General features: G+C 41.7%; 1 protein-coding gene across 1 annotated transcript in view; it reads right to left on the bottom strand.

Annotated features, from left to right (window-relative positions):
• Positions 1–6,981: 6,981 nt before the first annotated feature.
• The window catches only part of SCFD1 (sec1 family domain containing 1), a 50,426-nt gene continuing 40,748 nt past the window's right edge, over positions 6,982–16,659 (bottom strand). The window contains exons 20-25 of the mRNA XM_001512433.6: positions 13,046–13,099; positions 11,045–11,097; positions 10,451–10,484; positions 9,697–9,762; positions 8,189–8,257; positions 6,982–7,212 (exon numbers count right to left, since the gene is read on the bottom strand). Coding sequence (XP_001512483.2) covers positions 7,189–7,212; positions 8,189–8,257; positions 9,697–9,762; positions 10,451–10,484; positions 11,045–11,097; positions 13,046–13,099 — 300 coding nt within the window. The 3' untranslated portion in view covers positions 6,982–7,188. The remainder of the gene's footprint in view (positions 7,213–8,188; positions 8,258–9,696; positions 9,763–10,450; positions 10,485–11,044; positions 11,098–13,045; positions 13,100–16,659) is intronic.

Raw genomic sequence — 16,659 nt, 5'->3', positions numbered from 1 at the left:
CCTTGTACTTGCTTAGGCTGAAGCCTATCTGCCGCTCGGGGGGTGGGCTGGTGTGAGGAGGGTCAGAAGCTCTGGAGGAGCTCTGGGTTCTGGGATCAGAGGCCAGGATGCAGAGGAAGAGATGAAGCAGCAAAACATAATGGAAGTGTGGGAGAAGCAGCCAGACTGCTCCTCCATGACTTCCCAGTTGGTAGTGGATGAAGACAGCGGGTGTGGCGGAGTAAGCGGGCAGAGAGTCTTTAAATGGATGATCAGGAATTTTTGCTTGCTGTGGAGGGAAATGGGTAAGTATTGCAGGGGGTTAGGGGAATGGGAAAATGAATGTAGAGTGACTTAGGAAGATGATGTGGATGGTAGTATAGTCAGAGAGGCCAGTGAGGAGGCTGAACAGGGTGATCTGGGTTACAGACTGATCCAGGCCCAGCAACTTGGGAAGTGGTCAGAAAAATATGACAGGGGATAAGCCCACAGTGGGGAAAATTCCTGCTCCTCAGCCCAGCTTGGGGAGGGATTTGGAGAGGTAGGGGTATTTCAGACTCCTGGGCACAGAGCTCCATCTGGAATACAACTCTAAGCCAGAAGCAGGAAGGGGCATCAATGACCTGACTCTGAGCAGCATCTGAGGGTTGCCTGAGTGTCCCGATGAACCCGCAGGCATGTTAAAAAGAATGGACTGGGGGACTTGGCTTAAACTGATGTGGCCAGAGGAGCAGGCAAAGATTGTGACGTGGAGTAGCAGAGGTATCTTAAGTCACAGAACAGCTTGGGAACGGAAGGAAACAGCACCAGGCCCACGGGATGGGATAAGCATCTGCAGGACCTGAAGAGGCTCAGCTCAGCAGGCACATCCTGCACTGCCTTGTGAGGCTCCCTGTCTCCACTCCTCCTTTGAAGAGGCCGGGCGGGCTGGCTCCACCTGGAAGCCGACGAGACACCCCCGTGGGCAGCTCTTATGGTTTTCCAAGATAAGCAGGGCAGCGACGCTGGGACATCCGGCTGGCAGCAGCCATGGGGACTCGGTACCCTGGGCTCTCTCTCTTCTCCTGGTGGGGAGTCCCTCTTCCGAGTATTGGGATGGGCTAATGGGTCGCTGCTTGGGGTGGTTGGGAGAGTTCGGTGAGAGGGCGGGGCAAGTCCCATGTGCAGCTCAGTCCTCTGTACACAGCTCCCCTAGGGAAGACATTCCTCTAAGCATACCCCTTAGCAGCCTGCCAGCGGCCCACCCCTTAAGGGAAGCCATAGGCTATGCCAAACACTTGGGTCTCTTGAAGCGGAGAAAATTGCCTATTGCTGATGGAACCCCCTCCTCCCGCCCTTCCCTGCGGGCCCCCTTCCCCCTCCAACCACCCCTGCCACATGAAATGCTGTGATGTCATGTTTCCAAGTTGCATTCTCAGCCCTCGCTAAGGGAGGACATTTGCAAACCTCCGCAACAGGTTGTCAGAGCAGGACATAAAGCTGGCCACCTCTGCCTTTTGGAGCAGAGAACCTTTTAATCCCCTGCTTCTCGGAGTTACTGCAGGCTGGGTGATGAACCTGGGAGAAACTCTCTTTTTGACTGGTTTGGCAAAGCCTTTGCTGGCATTGTATTTCTTGATAGCGCCCTGTGAAGCTCAAGAGAAGTCTGTTTGCCCTGATACAGCGATGCCACTTTTCCAGAAGAGAAAAGAGAGGGCAAAGCTTTTAGTGCATAACAAGGGGCTGGGGCTTGGAAGGAGCCGCTGGGATTTGAAAGGACTGAGAGACCCCATTTCAGGCCATCGTGGTCCCACTCAGAAATTCAGCTCTGTTTTCCCGGCTCCATTAGGAAGCTCTTGAGCCTGGTCAGAGAGTGCTGGGGTTAGTGAGGGAGGATAGGAGCCCATCCCAGACAGCTGGTCGGGGGGTCATCATTGGCTTTACCTCCACACTAGAAGTCCATGGAGGCATTGACCCTTTTCCTAAATCCATTGAAAACAGACTTTCAGAAATCAAGCTCCTCACTGACAGCACTTTTCTAGTATTAGTCATTCTTATCCATTGTGATTTTCCTGGTTTGGTCCCGTCGGCCCCTAGCCAACCCTGGTGGGAAGCCTGGAGAGGGTTTGTAGGACTTGTGCACATCCAAGCTTTGGGAAGACTCCCCTCAAGTCTCCCAAGGCTGACTGTTCCTAAGCCCCTCAGTTCTCCAGAGCTGGCACACACTTTGTTTCTCCTTCCTTCCTGCCCACCTTCTCTCACCATTCCCCTACCGAATACTCCTCACCATATCCAGCTCTGCTTGCTCACTGCCATTATTCCCTGCCCTCTCCCTCCCTGTCCTACTGCCACTGTTACCTTGTCTACAAGGTTTGCCCCCACTTCACCAGCCAGGAAGCAGTGGACTCTCCCAGCAGGTCGAAAAAGCCTCTCGTTCCCTCTCCGAGATGCCCCATTCAGGCGGGACCATCTCAGGAGCCGGGAGAGAGCCTGGTGAGGCTCATTTAAATGCCCACATCCCGAGTCCAGAACCACAGCTACACAATCAGCTTCATTGAAACATTTGCCCTGCGCCGGTCAAGGACGCAGCATTTCCTGCCGGCCGCCCCGGTAAATTATCTATTTTCCAAAGACGCTTTTCTTTTGCTTTTTTTCAAAAAGAGAAGCCACAGCCAAACAAAAGGACCAGTGTGTGTTTATGTAATTTTTCAGGAGGGGCACAGAAAGCCTTTCTCTCCAGGCCCTGCACGGGAACAGAATGTATTCCTGAAGCAGAGAGGCTGGAGGTGCCCAGAGGGCAGCAAGGTCTGTGGTCCTGGTCAACCTGGTCCATCAGGACACACTGACTTCAACACAGCAGGGCCATCTCTGGGCAGTCACTGAATGAAGCAGCTGCCTCAAGGTCACTGATAGAGGCGCCCACAAAGAGACCCTCATTGTTCTGGAAGAGTCAGGGCCAGGCTTCCTAAAGTTCCCACCTGTCAAGATTTCTGCCTTGGTTTCTCCTCAAATATAAAGAGGTGGTGGGGTTCTGGAGAGGCAGAGCACAACTAGAAACAGAAACCCCTTTATCTACACCCTGGTGCAGCAGGAAAGATTACAAAGGTAAATGTCCCAAAGGAGTATGAAGGAAGTGGCTTGCTGAGGGAAAAGGAACAAGCATCAGTGCACTCCTGGGCTAAAGATGTGTCTACATTGGAAGCCTCAGTAAGGGGCCGGGATCAAAAAGGATGGGAAGACGAAGCTCTTTTCAGCCAGAGGAGGGAGTCTGTTGGTAACATTTGTCCAAGCCTCTGCTGTACTTGATAACATATGCTAAATGTGTTTTACCAAAAAAATCATTTCCCCCCCCAATTTACAGCCAGAAATGGGGGAGGAGAGGCCAGAGCCCCTTTCAATGTGGAGCTGTGTCCTCTTGTTAACCCAGAGGTTGAGATCTTTGAATCATTCATGTATTTTTACTTAGATCACTAAAACTATATTTCAGTTCAAACATTATCTCTAGGAGTGTAACAAAGAGAATACACAAATCAAGATTAAACAAATTTCAAAGATTCACAGTGTGTTTTTACAGCCAGAGAGCATTTAGAAATTCCACATTCTCCAAATACATCGAATTCTTGTTCTGAGGTCCCATAGAGAAAAAATGGAGGAAAAAAATCTACTTTATCATCTTTCAAACCTGCTTCCTGCCACAGCTAACTTGGGATGACTGTTCCACTGGGACACAGTGAATCAAGATGGCCAATATATGTTTTTGGAAGGTAGATTGTGGAGGCAATAGGGCACTGGGGTTCACACCACACTGAAAAACTTCAAAGTTGTCCAACCATCTCTATGGCAAGGAGACTGGGCAGACATCATGTCTAACTTCTCGAGCAGTTCCATCATCATCATTACCAAAAGGTTCAATATTCAACACTGAAGAGCAAACCAGGATTACCAAAAATGAGGCTGGAACCAAGGTCAACCCCATCTTTGGGAGACTGTCAAACAGAGTATGTTGGCAGGATGGCATTAGGTTTCATACCCAATTAAAGACCAACAAAGCTGTAGTGCTCTACTCCTTTTTTTTTTTTTTTAAACAAGTAAGGGAACTGGATTCTCCACAAATGCCACATCCCACTCCTTTAGCAGTCCCACTGGTGTCATTTATGGGCTACATTCAACATTAAATGGCAAGGCAGGATTCTCAGTCTCCCAACTTTGAAACTATGCTTACCTCAACACAGCTGCTCTGGATGGGACACATGAGGAGAATGGATGAGAGTAGGATACCCAAATAGTTGCTGTATGGTGAGCTGAAATTAGGAAACCAAAAGTAAGGAAGTCAGAAGAAATATTTTAAGGATATTATAAAACAAAGCCTCGGGCCAGCCTGCATCGCATTTGGACACCGGGAGTCGGCTAGACCAGCATGGTATACTGAATTGAGAAAGAAGGACTCAAGAAGTTGAGGCCAAAGCTTTGAAGAATCGGAAGACAAAGTGGCAGAGTAAAAAAAGAAATATGCCAGCACAAGAGAGTTTTAATGTGTGCAAAGTGTGGTCAAGGCTGTGGGTCCCACGTTTACCTTTTTAGTTGCAAGCATGCCTGTAGATAACTTTACCTCTAGTAGAGTCTTCTTTTATGAAGGTCAACTGTATATATAGTAAGGTCCTCTACACAAAGCTGCTATAAATGTTTGGAGTAAATAATAAACATCATGGTAATGCAGGCTGCGAGAGCTGTCATGAGCACCATTCCCCACCTGTGTTCAAGTGTTTCAGCAGAGTCTTATTTTGGAGGAAAAAAAAAGAAGGCGACAATTGTAGAGAGCAACTGTGATCCAACATTTCACAGAGGGTCTGTTGCAGCAGCAGCTGTTCACTCAGTCATATTTATTGAGCACTTACTATGTGCAGAGCACTGTACTAAGCTGTTCTGAAGCCAGTGCTGGAGGTGAGGTTGCTGAGCAAGATTATTTGCCTCCTGATGCTCACTCAGCTCAAGTCTGTGTAATTAAGAATGACCACATTGCTGGATCCATTTTTTCTGCCCCAGACTTCATCCCACCCAGATCTCAGGTTCTGAACCTAAGGGCTGAATTCACAAAGGAAGATCAACGGACACTGTTTGAATGACTTTGCCAGAGGACACATACTCCTTTGACATATTTTTCCACTTTCCCTATCTCCTGAATCCTCATGCCTCTGGTTGGGATAGAAGGGGGCAGCCAACATTCACAAATCAACATTGGAATGGGGCTGTAATGTAGTGAACAAGAAACAGGGACAACACAAACATTAGAGTTGCCTGTGGGTGGATAGATGTTATACCAATTGAACCAATATATGAGTCAATTAGAAGAAAACTGGGGTTAATGCTGGTGTGCTTACTCAGGATCTCAGATCCTTTCTTTTTGGCAACACCTAGGGAGAGTGGAAGGGGAACAGAGTGGAGAGAGGAAGTCCAGTACTTTGCTCCATGACTCAGACTCCTAGGAAAAGGAGATTCCTGCCCAATGCCAATTCAATGATTGCAGCAGAGATCCACAAGCTGAAAGGGGCAGCTGTGAATCTGGGTCTTGACCAAAGCCTGCACAGCTACACGGGGGATAAAAAAATTCATTTAATCCTTTTCAGAATTCTAGCAGTAGGCAGTTGGCATCAGTCTTGACAGTCAATGGACCATTTGTGTAACTAAATCATATATAAGTTTAGATGGCGAGAACTGAGGTTTAGAGTACAGTGGATTTAGAAGCAAATGAGTTCTGTAAAGCACAGTTCTGTAATGCACAGTGGATTTAGTCCATCAGCTTTCCTTTCTCCCCTAAGTCTCCTCCTTGAAATTCTGTTGGTTTAAGAGTCAGCTGTGAGTCCACTGGATGCTGAACTCCTTGAGGCCAGGGATCTGTCTTGGTTCTGTTGTACTCTCTCAAGGGCTTAGCATATGCTGTCTTCAGGAGGCATTCAGACCACCAATTAATTAACTGATATCTGAAATGAATGGACAAGAAGATGAATAACAAGCTGGATTTATTTTCCTGGGGACTTTATAATAGCCCAGGGAATTATAAAGAATTTTAGAGCCCTAATACTCTTAAATTTGGAGGAACAAGAACTATTCCATTTCTTTTAAATAACCCCATGGTTTAGTGCAAGGTTTAGTAGAGAGGCACTCATGTCTTAGTCTTGGGACTATTATCATAAGCAAATTTGAGGTTGCTATTTGAGAAACTTTCACTGAGAGAGACCCAACAGATGACTTAGTGCTTCTTAAATGTTTTCCACTAAAATTTGAAGAAAACCTTGAGGGCCTGATGGGTGTAGGTCTTGGTGACTTAGGAAATGGATCACAATTTACTCTAAATTAAAGTCTTTCCAATAAACATTCATCAGATTTAAAGGATAAATGATCTGGACCCCCTGCCTCCCCGAAATCCTAAAAACCTACCTGTGATTAACTGTAAAGGGTCCAATTTCATTTCTGTATCTGCTGCACTGATGTCCAGCCATGATAGTTTTGTAGCATATGATGTAATGCTTTAAAATTTTAGTTACTGAATGTCCTCTGAAGTGGAAAATAGACAAAGTGAATGGTTGGCAGGGAATGGACTGGTTTGACTCTAGGCTTCCTCCTTAGCAGTCAGGATGGAGCCACTGAAGGACATAGGGATGGAAGGGGGAAAAGGGCATGAAGGAAGCTCTGAACTCAGCAGAGGGGATTCAAAAGTCAAGGCAATCTTGGTCATTCCTAGGAAGGGCGGGGGGGAGGCACAAGGAGGCTCTCAGACTGGGTGGCACCTGGTCAAACCCACTCACCTGCTGCTGGGATTGATGAATACTATGCTGGAAGGTAACTACATCTGAATATACACGTCTGGGATTGATGAATCCTATAATACTGGAAGGTAAATACATCTGAATATACACTTTAGTCATCATCACCAATACCATCACCTCTGTTTCTGTAGCACCTTTCTTCCGAAGTGCTTTCTTTTCAACTATATTTGAAATAGAGAAGTAACTGCAGCCATTATAGTTAATTTTTCTGAAATGTTTTATTTTTTTCTGGTATGCATTATATTATTAAGTACAGGAATTCCTTAAAAATTATCAAATTAATGGAACGGTATAAGTTTAAGGAATAGGACATGTTATAGGGAGGAGAGTCATCTGGTTTTTCTGATTTTTTTTTTTACATTTTGTCCAAGTTCCAAGAGGAATCAGGAACTGAAGCTCTTTTGTGCTATTTCTGTCCAAGTTGAGATAGCTAAACAAAAAGAAATACAAAGAGCAAATTAGACTTGTTCGTACTTTTATCATGGATGCCCGGTTAATGCTTTTCTTTAAAATGAATAGTGTTCATCTTCCCATATAGAACTACTTTAGCCAGTACATTTCCTGAACACAGCAATTTTTTGTACTTAGAGCTGACCTAGGAGAATTATGAATGAATCACACCTCAGATTCTTAAATATTTGCTAGTGTTTATTTTTACTGCTACAGAAATGTTAAATTGCTGCATTGAGTAAAATGTTATAAGTGGTCATGGCAGCAATACAAATGAGCTAATTCAACTCGAACAAATGATCCCCTACACCCCTCAGACATTAATTCAGAAGAACCCTTAGGAAGAAAATGTACAGGTATTTTTTCAAATAAGAACAACTCTGATAGGGCTCCATTATTCTTGACAGTGATAGGGAGTGTTGATTTTGTGGACTATCATTAAAGGGAACTGAATAAATTTGCCCCAGTGGTGTAGAAAGAAGTGTAATTAAATGGGGCAGTGCAGAGAATACAGAGTAGGGTACTTTAGCAAGGGAACCAAAGCTAAAATATCTACTGTGTAGGCACTGCTGGTCAAGGAGAAGGTGCCCAGTTACAGTCTTAGGGAGTTCAGTCCCCATCACCAGCTGGAAAAGTAGATTTGTCTGTGCAAGGGTCTGCAGGCTGGAGTCCTAAAATGGAGTCCAGTCCCAGCTCCCTGGTCTCATTTCTCTTCCAGATCAAAGATGATGCTGGAGCAATGTGCATGACAACATCCCAAGGGACAGGAAATCTACAGCCCAGAAAGCAAGGAGGTGTTGCATCTTATAATAATTAAACCAGAAATGCTGAGTTAGAATACAAAGTGCTGAAAATCTCCCTTCAGGAAGTGCTCCCAGTAAGCAATGCTCACTTAAAACAATCCACACTAAGCCATAATATTTATTACAGGAGTTGATTATTTGTAATATACTTACCTGTTTTACAAATTGTGCTGCATTAAAAAGCTCACTGCAGCCATATAAAACATGTTTGCCTTGTTTGCTCTGTGAAAATAAGAATAAGGGGGAGTAAGAAGAGTTTCAGGCAATTCTGGGGTAGTCTTTTTCTGCAAGAGATAGAACAAAACGTCAGACAGGACTACCCAAGTGGGAGCTAAACTTTCTACACAGGGAATTGGCCTCACTCCCTTGAGAAGGGATTGACAGGGAAATTTCCTCAATCTTTTTAAAGAGATCCCTGGTACATTTATTTTGATACTGAATAGCTCACACCATTTCATTTGACTTGCATTACATTGGGGCATTTTCTAAGACATGGCTTTGACTGGGAAGTCTGACTCTCACGACAACCTATGGCCACGTACCTAACATCTTTTCTGTAGCATTACAACACCTGAAATAATCATCACTTGAACGTACATGGAGGTGTTGGTAACTTAGAGAAGAGGCAGGTAGACAAGTACTGGAATATTTTGTTGGCAAGGGGGATTTTTTTCTTCCCCCACCCTTTCAGAAACTCTTCTCAGTGATTTTACTCATCTTGCCAAACAAACACTCCTCAGCACCACAAAATGCACAAATTCACCATTGCCTAATTGTGAATTTTTCTTCTGTCATAACTTTGAAAATCAACTAGTTTACTTCCCTCAGTGGGTGAAAATGCCTTGAGTGGCTCATGGTCTTATTTGTACTTAATCAGGAATACACAGTGAGATGGCCTGGAGCGTGGTGAAAGGACATTTCTCTGATTCACTGTACTTTCAAACACGGTAATTTAATGTGGTGCTAAACTGAATGAACATAATGTTATCCAGGAGCCCAGGCATATACTTTTGGAGAAAAAAAATGATAAATTTTAAGGCTCTGTTTCATTAGTTTTATATTAGACCATGGGAGATGCTACGACAGGATCAGATCAGTAACCCATCCCACCCAGAATTCTGTCTCTGACTGTGGCAAGGATGCTTGGAAGCACTGGGTGATGGGTGCCCCAACCAAACATCCTTGCCAGTGGTTAGGCCTGGACCAACTAACACCTCTCATAAATTCTTCAGAGATAGCCAGTCAAAGAAAAGGCTTTGGTTCTTAGGGGAGTCAAAATACATACAGACAGGAGCTAGCATCTTTTACCACCAATTGGCACATTTCACCACACAAAAAACACTAGTGATCTGCACACACAACTGAAGACAAAAAAGGAAACAATAGTGCTAACATCTTCCAGAATAATGGTTACACAAATTAAGAAAAAGTCCCCATCCCCTCCTAAAGTCTTTGCCAGACTGGAATTACAATTCTTATAAAATTGAGACTAGTAGTTATTCAACAGTTAGCAGCCCAAGTTCTAATTCTCATTTAACAGCTACATGGAAAAATTTTAATTTGATTATTTGATGTAGCAATTATCATGCAGAAAATTTACAGTCCCTGGTAACCACTTCTAGAGTACTCACTGATTACAGAAAAGAGTAACTAAAGGGTACCTTTATGTAGTCAACAAGATTTTGGTATTCAATGTAGTTGCCTCCGCCCACCACAAACACAATAGCCTAAAATGCAACAATCACAAATAAGTAAACAAATTGAAAGGGTGAAATGACAATTCTTTTCTAAGTAACACGAAGAAGCAAAGCTCTCAAGACACTTGGTTTTCATCAATGATTGTTCAAAGATTAAGCTCAGAAAACACTGAACAAAAATCTGCAGTTTTCACATGGAATACAGAACAAAATAACTACACTTTGCAAATAATAGCAACTTTTGAGCTTCTTGCATTCAGCACTTTCCTTTAAGAAGATATTTTAAGTATAGAAAATCTTTCCTGGATTCAAAAAAGGAAATCTGGCATTTACATAATTTCAAGTGTCATTTATTCTTCCTTAGAGTAGGCTTTTTGTATTTAACCAAAACAGTGGCTTCAAATATCTTTGAAAATGTTTTAAAAAATTTTATAAATAAAATTTCAGACAAAGATCTTTCCAAAGTAATAGTTTTTAGGCCATGACTTCTGTCTCCACTTCATTTCAGCTCAGTAAAATAAAGCTCACAATCTGCAGCAAGTATGTTGACCTTTCTGTGTAAGAAAATACAGGAAATTCAAGGCTGCATATGAACCTAAATGAAGTTGTCTCACATTGCCAGGAACATCTACCTAAACAGGAGTGAAATAAAGCTGAGGTTCCATAATGACCTCTCTTTTGGGTTTGGGATGGAGGAAATAGTTTCTACTTGACTTACCTCCTGGAATGGATTTTTGTTTCTAGGGACTGAACTGAAAAGAAAATAAAACTGCATTGTGAAATTACAGATATGGGCACATTGGCTTATTTTTACTTCCTACAATACATAATTTTTGATCTCCAATAAATTGCTGGTCCTGGGTAATGCAGGAGTTTGAAAGTCTTTTCCTGGCATTTTAGCTCTGCCTTTCTTACTGGCATTTCCTTAATCTGATCTGAACACTTCTGGATTAGTGCGCTGAGGAGTTCAAATTTGCCTTCAGTTTCCTCAGCCCAGAGAGGAATACATGCTTTGTTGCAAATGTTCTAAGTCTTTAACACTGGTACTTCATTTTCAAAACTTCGAATTGGGATGCTATTTTATCTTTAGAATTTTGATGTTTTTAGTGAACTTTTCTAAGGGAAGACCATGGGTTGGGGGAGCAGGAGAGGGATTACTACCAATTAACCTGAATATTCTGGGGCTAGTTTTACCTAAGGATTGATAACTTTGGTATCTTTTCTATTAGCAAACATAAATTTCAAGATGCTGATTTTAAAATAACTGTCTCAAAATCTGAAAGAAGGGGGAACAAAGGGAAAAGCAGCTTACCTGTCACTGCCACGGAGCATTTTGGGATCAAAATACCGGTAGTCATCTGTCTCCTATTAAAAAGACAATAGAAGTTGACTAAAGTTGTCTTTCTCCTAGGTTATCATTTGTCAATCTATCTGCACTTCCATTTCATATTTCAAGCGATTCGGGAACACAGCCTGAGCAATGAGGCAATGAAGTTCTTGGCACTATAAAGGTGTTTATGCCTACCTACTGATGCTGGAAGCAAAGTTACAGATTAAGTAGCCATGAATTGAACATAAGCTATAAGTCCATGAAAGTGATTCATGTTGCTTTACTATCCAGACTCCCTTAGTAAGGGAACGATGTTGCAGTTTTGCAAATTTTCTTTGCTCTGCCTCATATGAAGTTCACTGCTATTAAGGTCTGAGGTTTTTCCCTGGTTTTTAGTAATTATGTTAGATGACTAGAGAGCCATTTAGTGCAGAATGCAGGCAACAGTGAGTAGACAAACCAGTTCCTTGGTGGTCTGAAAGAGTTACTACTCTCCAAAAGGCATGTCTACTGTAAAAATGGGAAACTGAGGAGACAAAAGAAGATATCACTGCAAGGAGTCAGAAGACGTGGGCTCTAATTCTGGCTCTGCCAATTGCTTGCTGTGTGACCTTGGGCAAGTCACTTTACTTCTCTCTGTCTCTGTTTCTTCAACTGTAAAATGGGGATTCAGTCCTATTCCCTCCTACTTAGAGTATGAGTCCCAACTGGGACAGGGACTGTGTCCAACCTGATAAAACTTTTAGATAGCTCTTTCCTTCAAACAGTTCTTGGCACATGGTAAGTGTTTAACAAATACTCTCTGACCTCCCTTCCTCCTCTCTCGCCCCGCTCCGGTCTATTCTTCACTCCGCTGCCCGGCTCATCTTCCTGCAGAAACGATCTGGGCATGTCACTCCCCTTCTTAAACAACTCCAGTGGTTGCCTATCGACCTCCGCTCCAAACAAAAACTCCTCACTCTAGGCTTCAAGGCTCTCCATCACCTTGCCCCTTCCTACCTCTCCTCCCTTCTCTCTTTCTACCGCCCACCCCGCACGCTCCGCTCCTCTGCCGCCCACCTCCTCGCCGTCCCTCGGTCTCGCCTATCCCGCCGTCGACCCCTGGGTCACGTCCTCCCGCGGTCCTGGAACGCTCTCCCTCCTCACCTCCGCCAAACTGATTCTCTTTCCCTCTTCAAAACCTTACTTAAAAATCACCTCCTCCTAGAGGTGTTCCCAGACTGAGCTCCTCTTCCCCCTCTACTCCTCTGCCATCCCCCCTTTACCTCTCCGCAGCTAAAGCCTCATTTTCCCCTTTTCCCTCTGCTCCTCCACCTCTCCCTTCCCATCCCCACAGCACTGTACTTGTCCGCTCAACTGTATATATTTTCGTTACCCTATTTATTTTGTTAATGAATTGTACATCGCCTTGATTCTATTTATTTGCCATCGGTTTTTACGAGATGTTCTTCCCCTTGACGCTGTTTAGTGCCATTGTTCTTGTCTGTCCGTCTCCCCCGATTAGACTGTAAGCCTGTCAAACGGCAGGGACTGTCTCTATCTGTTGCCGACTTGTTCATCCCAAGCGCTTAGTACAGTGCTCTGCACATAGTAAGCGCTCAATAAATACTATTGAATGAAAATACCATGAAAAAATAGATACCATTCACAGTCTTCTACCTGTCAGTCTTCTCCATTAGACTGTAAGCTCCTGGGGGCAAGGATTACGTTTCTTATTCAACTGTACTCTCATTAGTGTTTAGTATAGGGCTCTGCACATAGCAGATGGTCAGTAAATACTATCATTTCTTCATGTGTCTTAAGCCTTCAAAGCAGTTGTCAAAGTTTGCAATGTTTCCTATCACATTTTCAACCACTAAGGACACTTTTATACCTTCAACCTGCACACCTCAAAAAAAAATCAGAAATTTTACTTCGATAGCTAAAAATATTTAGAATATAATGTTACTTGATTTGTTCATGGTAGAAAAAGTCTCTACTCACAGGATTTGACTTCATCTCCATGAGATTGTCTAGGATACGAGTAACTGGTAGATTCTGTGAAAGAGAATTGCTTACTTAGGCTTGCAGTGGGTCATTAGGACAAAGAAAAACAACATATATTTAATGATGAATGAATACTTCTACAGATATGATTTTTGTGTTCAAAAATTATATGCAATTATTCTTGTCATTATATCAGTGACATGTCCAGGGAACTTTTAAAAAAATCATGAAATACTTCATTTTAAAAGTTTTTAAACCAAATCCACTCTATTTTAGCATAGTGGTATTTTCTAAAGAATTTAAAGAATTTCATACCATGCAGTTTTCATAAAAGAAACATTAGAAGTTCTAAGTCAAAGACCCCATTACTGTGTAATTGAATATGGATAAAAATAGTTTACATTTATTTTTCATCTGGGATTTGAAGCTTCAAAGTATTTTCATTTAGTCCAATAAAATAACTCTTCTGCTTTATCATTTTGCATGAATATAGTAAAAGGACCAAAGATTTTACTGAATAACTCCCACAAAGATTAAGAGTTCAAGCTCAATGAGATGATAATTCCGGCAGCTTTGAACTGGCACTTCCTTTGAGTAAACTGAACAGGACATTCTGGACAGAACAGTTTTCTGAGGTGACTTGGAGCCTTTGAAAAGCAAAGGCAACATTACTCATTTTCTCTGAATGGTGAGGTTTGATAATCCTATTGCCATTTTACAAAAGGGTGAATAAGAGACTATTTGTCTTCTCAGGTCAAATGTATTCATTAGGAATGAAAAGGAAATGGGAATTACATGCTGCTCTCTCCAGACAAGATAATGTTTTTATTTCTGCCCCCTGCTAAATTAAAAAAAAAATCCCTCCAAGATCATCCTGGGTAAGATGAGGGAAAACTGATGTTTACTGATATTTATGTTGGCCATAAGAAATAATTTTTTAAGTAAATAAACCTGAATATCCAACCTTCAAACTGACCGAATCTTTCTGAATTCAACTGGTTACACAAACAACTCAACAGCAACATGTATTTTAATGACTGAAAGGCTAATATCTCTAATTATTTTGCAGAGTTATTTTTCTGAGGAAAATTTAATTTGGTCCTTAAGACTGGAACTCATGAAAACCATCTATATTAAAATATACAGAAGCCCAATTAAAAATTGTATGAGGGATGGATGGGGTTTGCTCAATTAAATGTTAAATGCTATTCAAATAAACACACGTTTATCCACTCCATGTCCTTTCGGGATACTATATAATAAGGCTGATTAAGGTGAAGCATTATTAAAATCCTATGACAAGCAAACAAGTCCAGTTTTAATATGCTAGCAAAATAATGCTAACATTTTAAAAGCAATTACATTTTAAGCTGAATCATTCAAAGGACATCACTTACCTGCCCCTGACATTATCCCGTTACGGTGTATACCCAGTGTAGTGTGTGTAAGATGTCACAATTTTCACCTGTCTTCAATTTAACAACTTCAAATAATGGCATTTGAAGCATTTTATGTAAAATCTTTAAATATATTCCTTGGTTTCAACTTTACGCTGAATTTTACAAGGATGACCCTGCATACAATTTTGGAGACTATAGATGAACACTAATAGGGGAAGTTACCCATAAGAGAGTTCTCATGTTCACATAACTTTTCCTGGAACATCACAAAGGGTCTCTTGTGTTGTCATAACCAAAAGATGGGCAAAGGCAAAAAATCAGAGAAAAGGATTGCAAAATTGAAAATGAAGGGGAAGGTGCTGTCATAGGGAATTCATTAACTTTTTCCCCCTAGAGTTCTGGGAGCAAATTAGGTTTAGATTCCTAGTGAAAATGAGTTTGGTTATCTAAGATTAGTTCTGACTGACATTTTTCTAACATATGATTGGTTACAAATTTGATGAGATGTCTCTGCCCCAATCTAAAATAGCACTGGTACTATTTAGGAGGGCAAACTAACACTGACAAAAGGTGCTGACAGCTGAGTTACTTCATGACAAGAGAGAAATATGATCGAATGAATTCAGCAGAAATTGACTGTAGACAAATAATCTTCAGTATAAAACTGTCCTATTTAAAGCCCTGTCACCTTGGTATAATAAACCCAAGATTTTGAAGGGTCCTCAGAGACCACAAAATCCTCATGGCCAATTTCCTAACATTGGTTGAACTGAATTCGTTGATAGCTTTTTCATAGCAATAGAAACTACTTTCAGAGTGATAATGGTCAGAAAGGCAGATAAAAAAGTAAACAAAGTTTTAGAGAGTGCTAACATAAACATTAACAGAAGTAATACTTTTGACAAGAACCATACAGGCAAAAAAATTGAGCAGATTCTAGATTCAAATCTCTCATCCCTCAGTCAAAATGATGCTTCTTTTCACTCGGTTTCATCAATTTGAGCTTGATTGGCACAAATAACTTTAAATGTACCATGGCATTGTGATGCCCAGGGGTAAGTGACTGGACCAGCCAAAATCTTCAAATCAAACCTGTCCTAGTTGAAGCTTTCCTAAAATAGTTCAGTCTTTCAGAAAAGTACTAAAAAGTACCAGACCGTAATACTATTTTGCCAGTTCGTCTTCTCTCCAGACTAAAGAAAAATCAGTTGGCTCTGTAACTGGTCTGCTCACACTATATGATAAACTGGAATAAGTAATCATTTTTCACAGAAACATGAAATGCTTTTAAAAAATGAGGTAAAAGTTTTTGAGAACACTCTGGTAAAGAATTAGCAGAATCTGGCACCTGGGGTAGGAGAAAAAAAAAGGCCAAAGTGGCTTGTAGTAGCAAGCAAAAAACAGGTCTGGAGAAACATCTGAAGAGTATATTTTCCTTGATTAGCCTTCAGTCCATTGCCTCAGGTGACTCTATAATGCAGAGCCAATTTGTTTCAGCAAGAGAACACAACCACCAAGGAGATTTAATAGAACTGGAAAACATGAGTTTTAATGTTAAATAGGTTCACAATTAGTTTTTCCCCCCTCTACTCACCAAGTTGGTAAAAAAAAATGAATTTGTTCCCCGACTGCTTTCCAGACCACCCACTACATTTTTAATTTGAACAACAGTTCCAAATTATGGTGGAAAAAGTTGCAACATTTAACCTATTACCTATTTCCACAAGAGAGACAATTCTTCAATAAGGAAAAGTTAAAGGTGAAGTTGAGTTCTGAACTGGATAGTGAAATTCAAATCCCCCCAAAAGTATTTCTCTTATGAAAGAGAAACAACAAATCTTTAGAACATAGGAATTGATCAAGTTTTTACAATAGCAATCCTAATTTTGCTTATGCCTGGTCTTCAAAAGTCAACAAAGGTAACTGCTCTGACTATAGAGTTGGAGGAAAATTTCCCCTCAGGAAATAAGCCAATGAAAAATGTGAAATGATGCCATCTGGAGTCCTTTTGGGTACCCAAGATTTATGGCTCTTGTTAGATCAACAGGCTAATTTATTCATACTCAATTCAGAAAGACCCTCTTTTTGAAGGCTTGCATTTAAAATCAGCCACATACACATATATTCTACAACTACAGAGATAAATGATAGGGTTTGACGTGATAGATGATATCTGTGATGCCCAAAACTTAATTAGTGCACAAAGCAATA

The sequence above is a fragment of the Ornithorhynchus anatinus genome, chromosome 14 (genome assembly GCF_004115215.2).
Source record: "Ornithorhynchus anatinus isolate Pmale09 chromosome 14, mOrnAna1.pri.v4, whole genome shotgun sequence".
NCBI classification, from domain to species: Eukaryota; Metazoa; Chordata; class Mammalia; order Monotremata; family Ornithorhynchidae; genus Ornithorhynchus; species Ornithorhynchus anatinus.
Note: the sequence above shows the minus strand (reverse complement) of the source record. Positions and strands in the feature narration are given on the sequence as shown.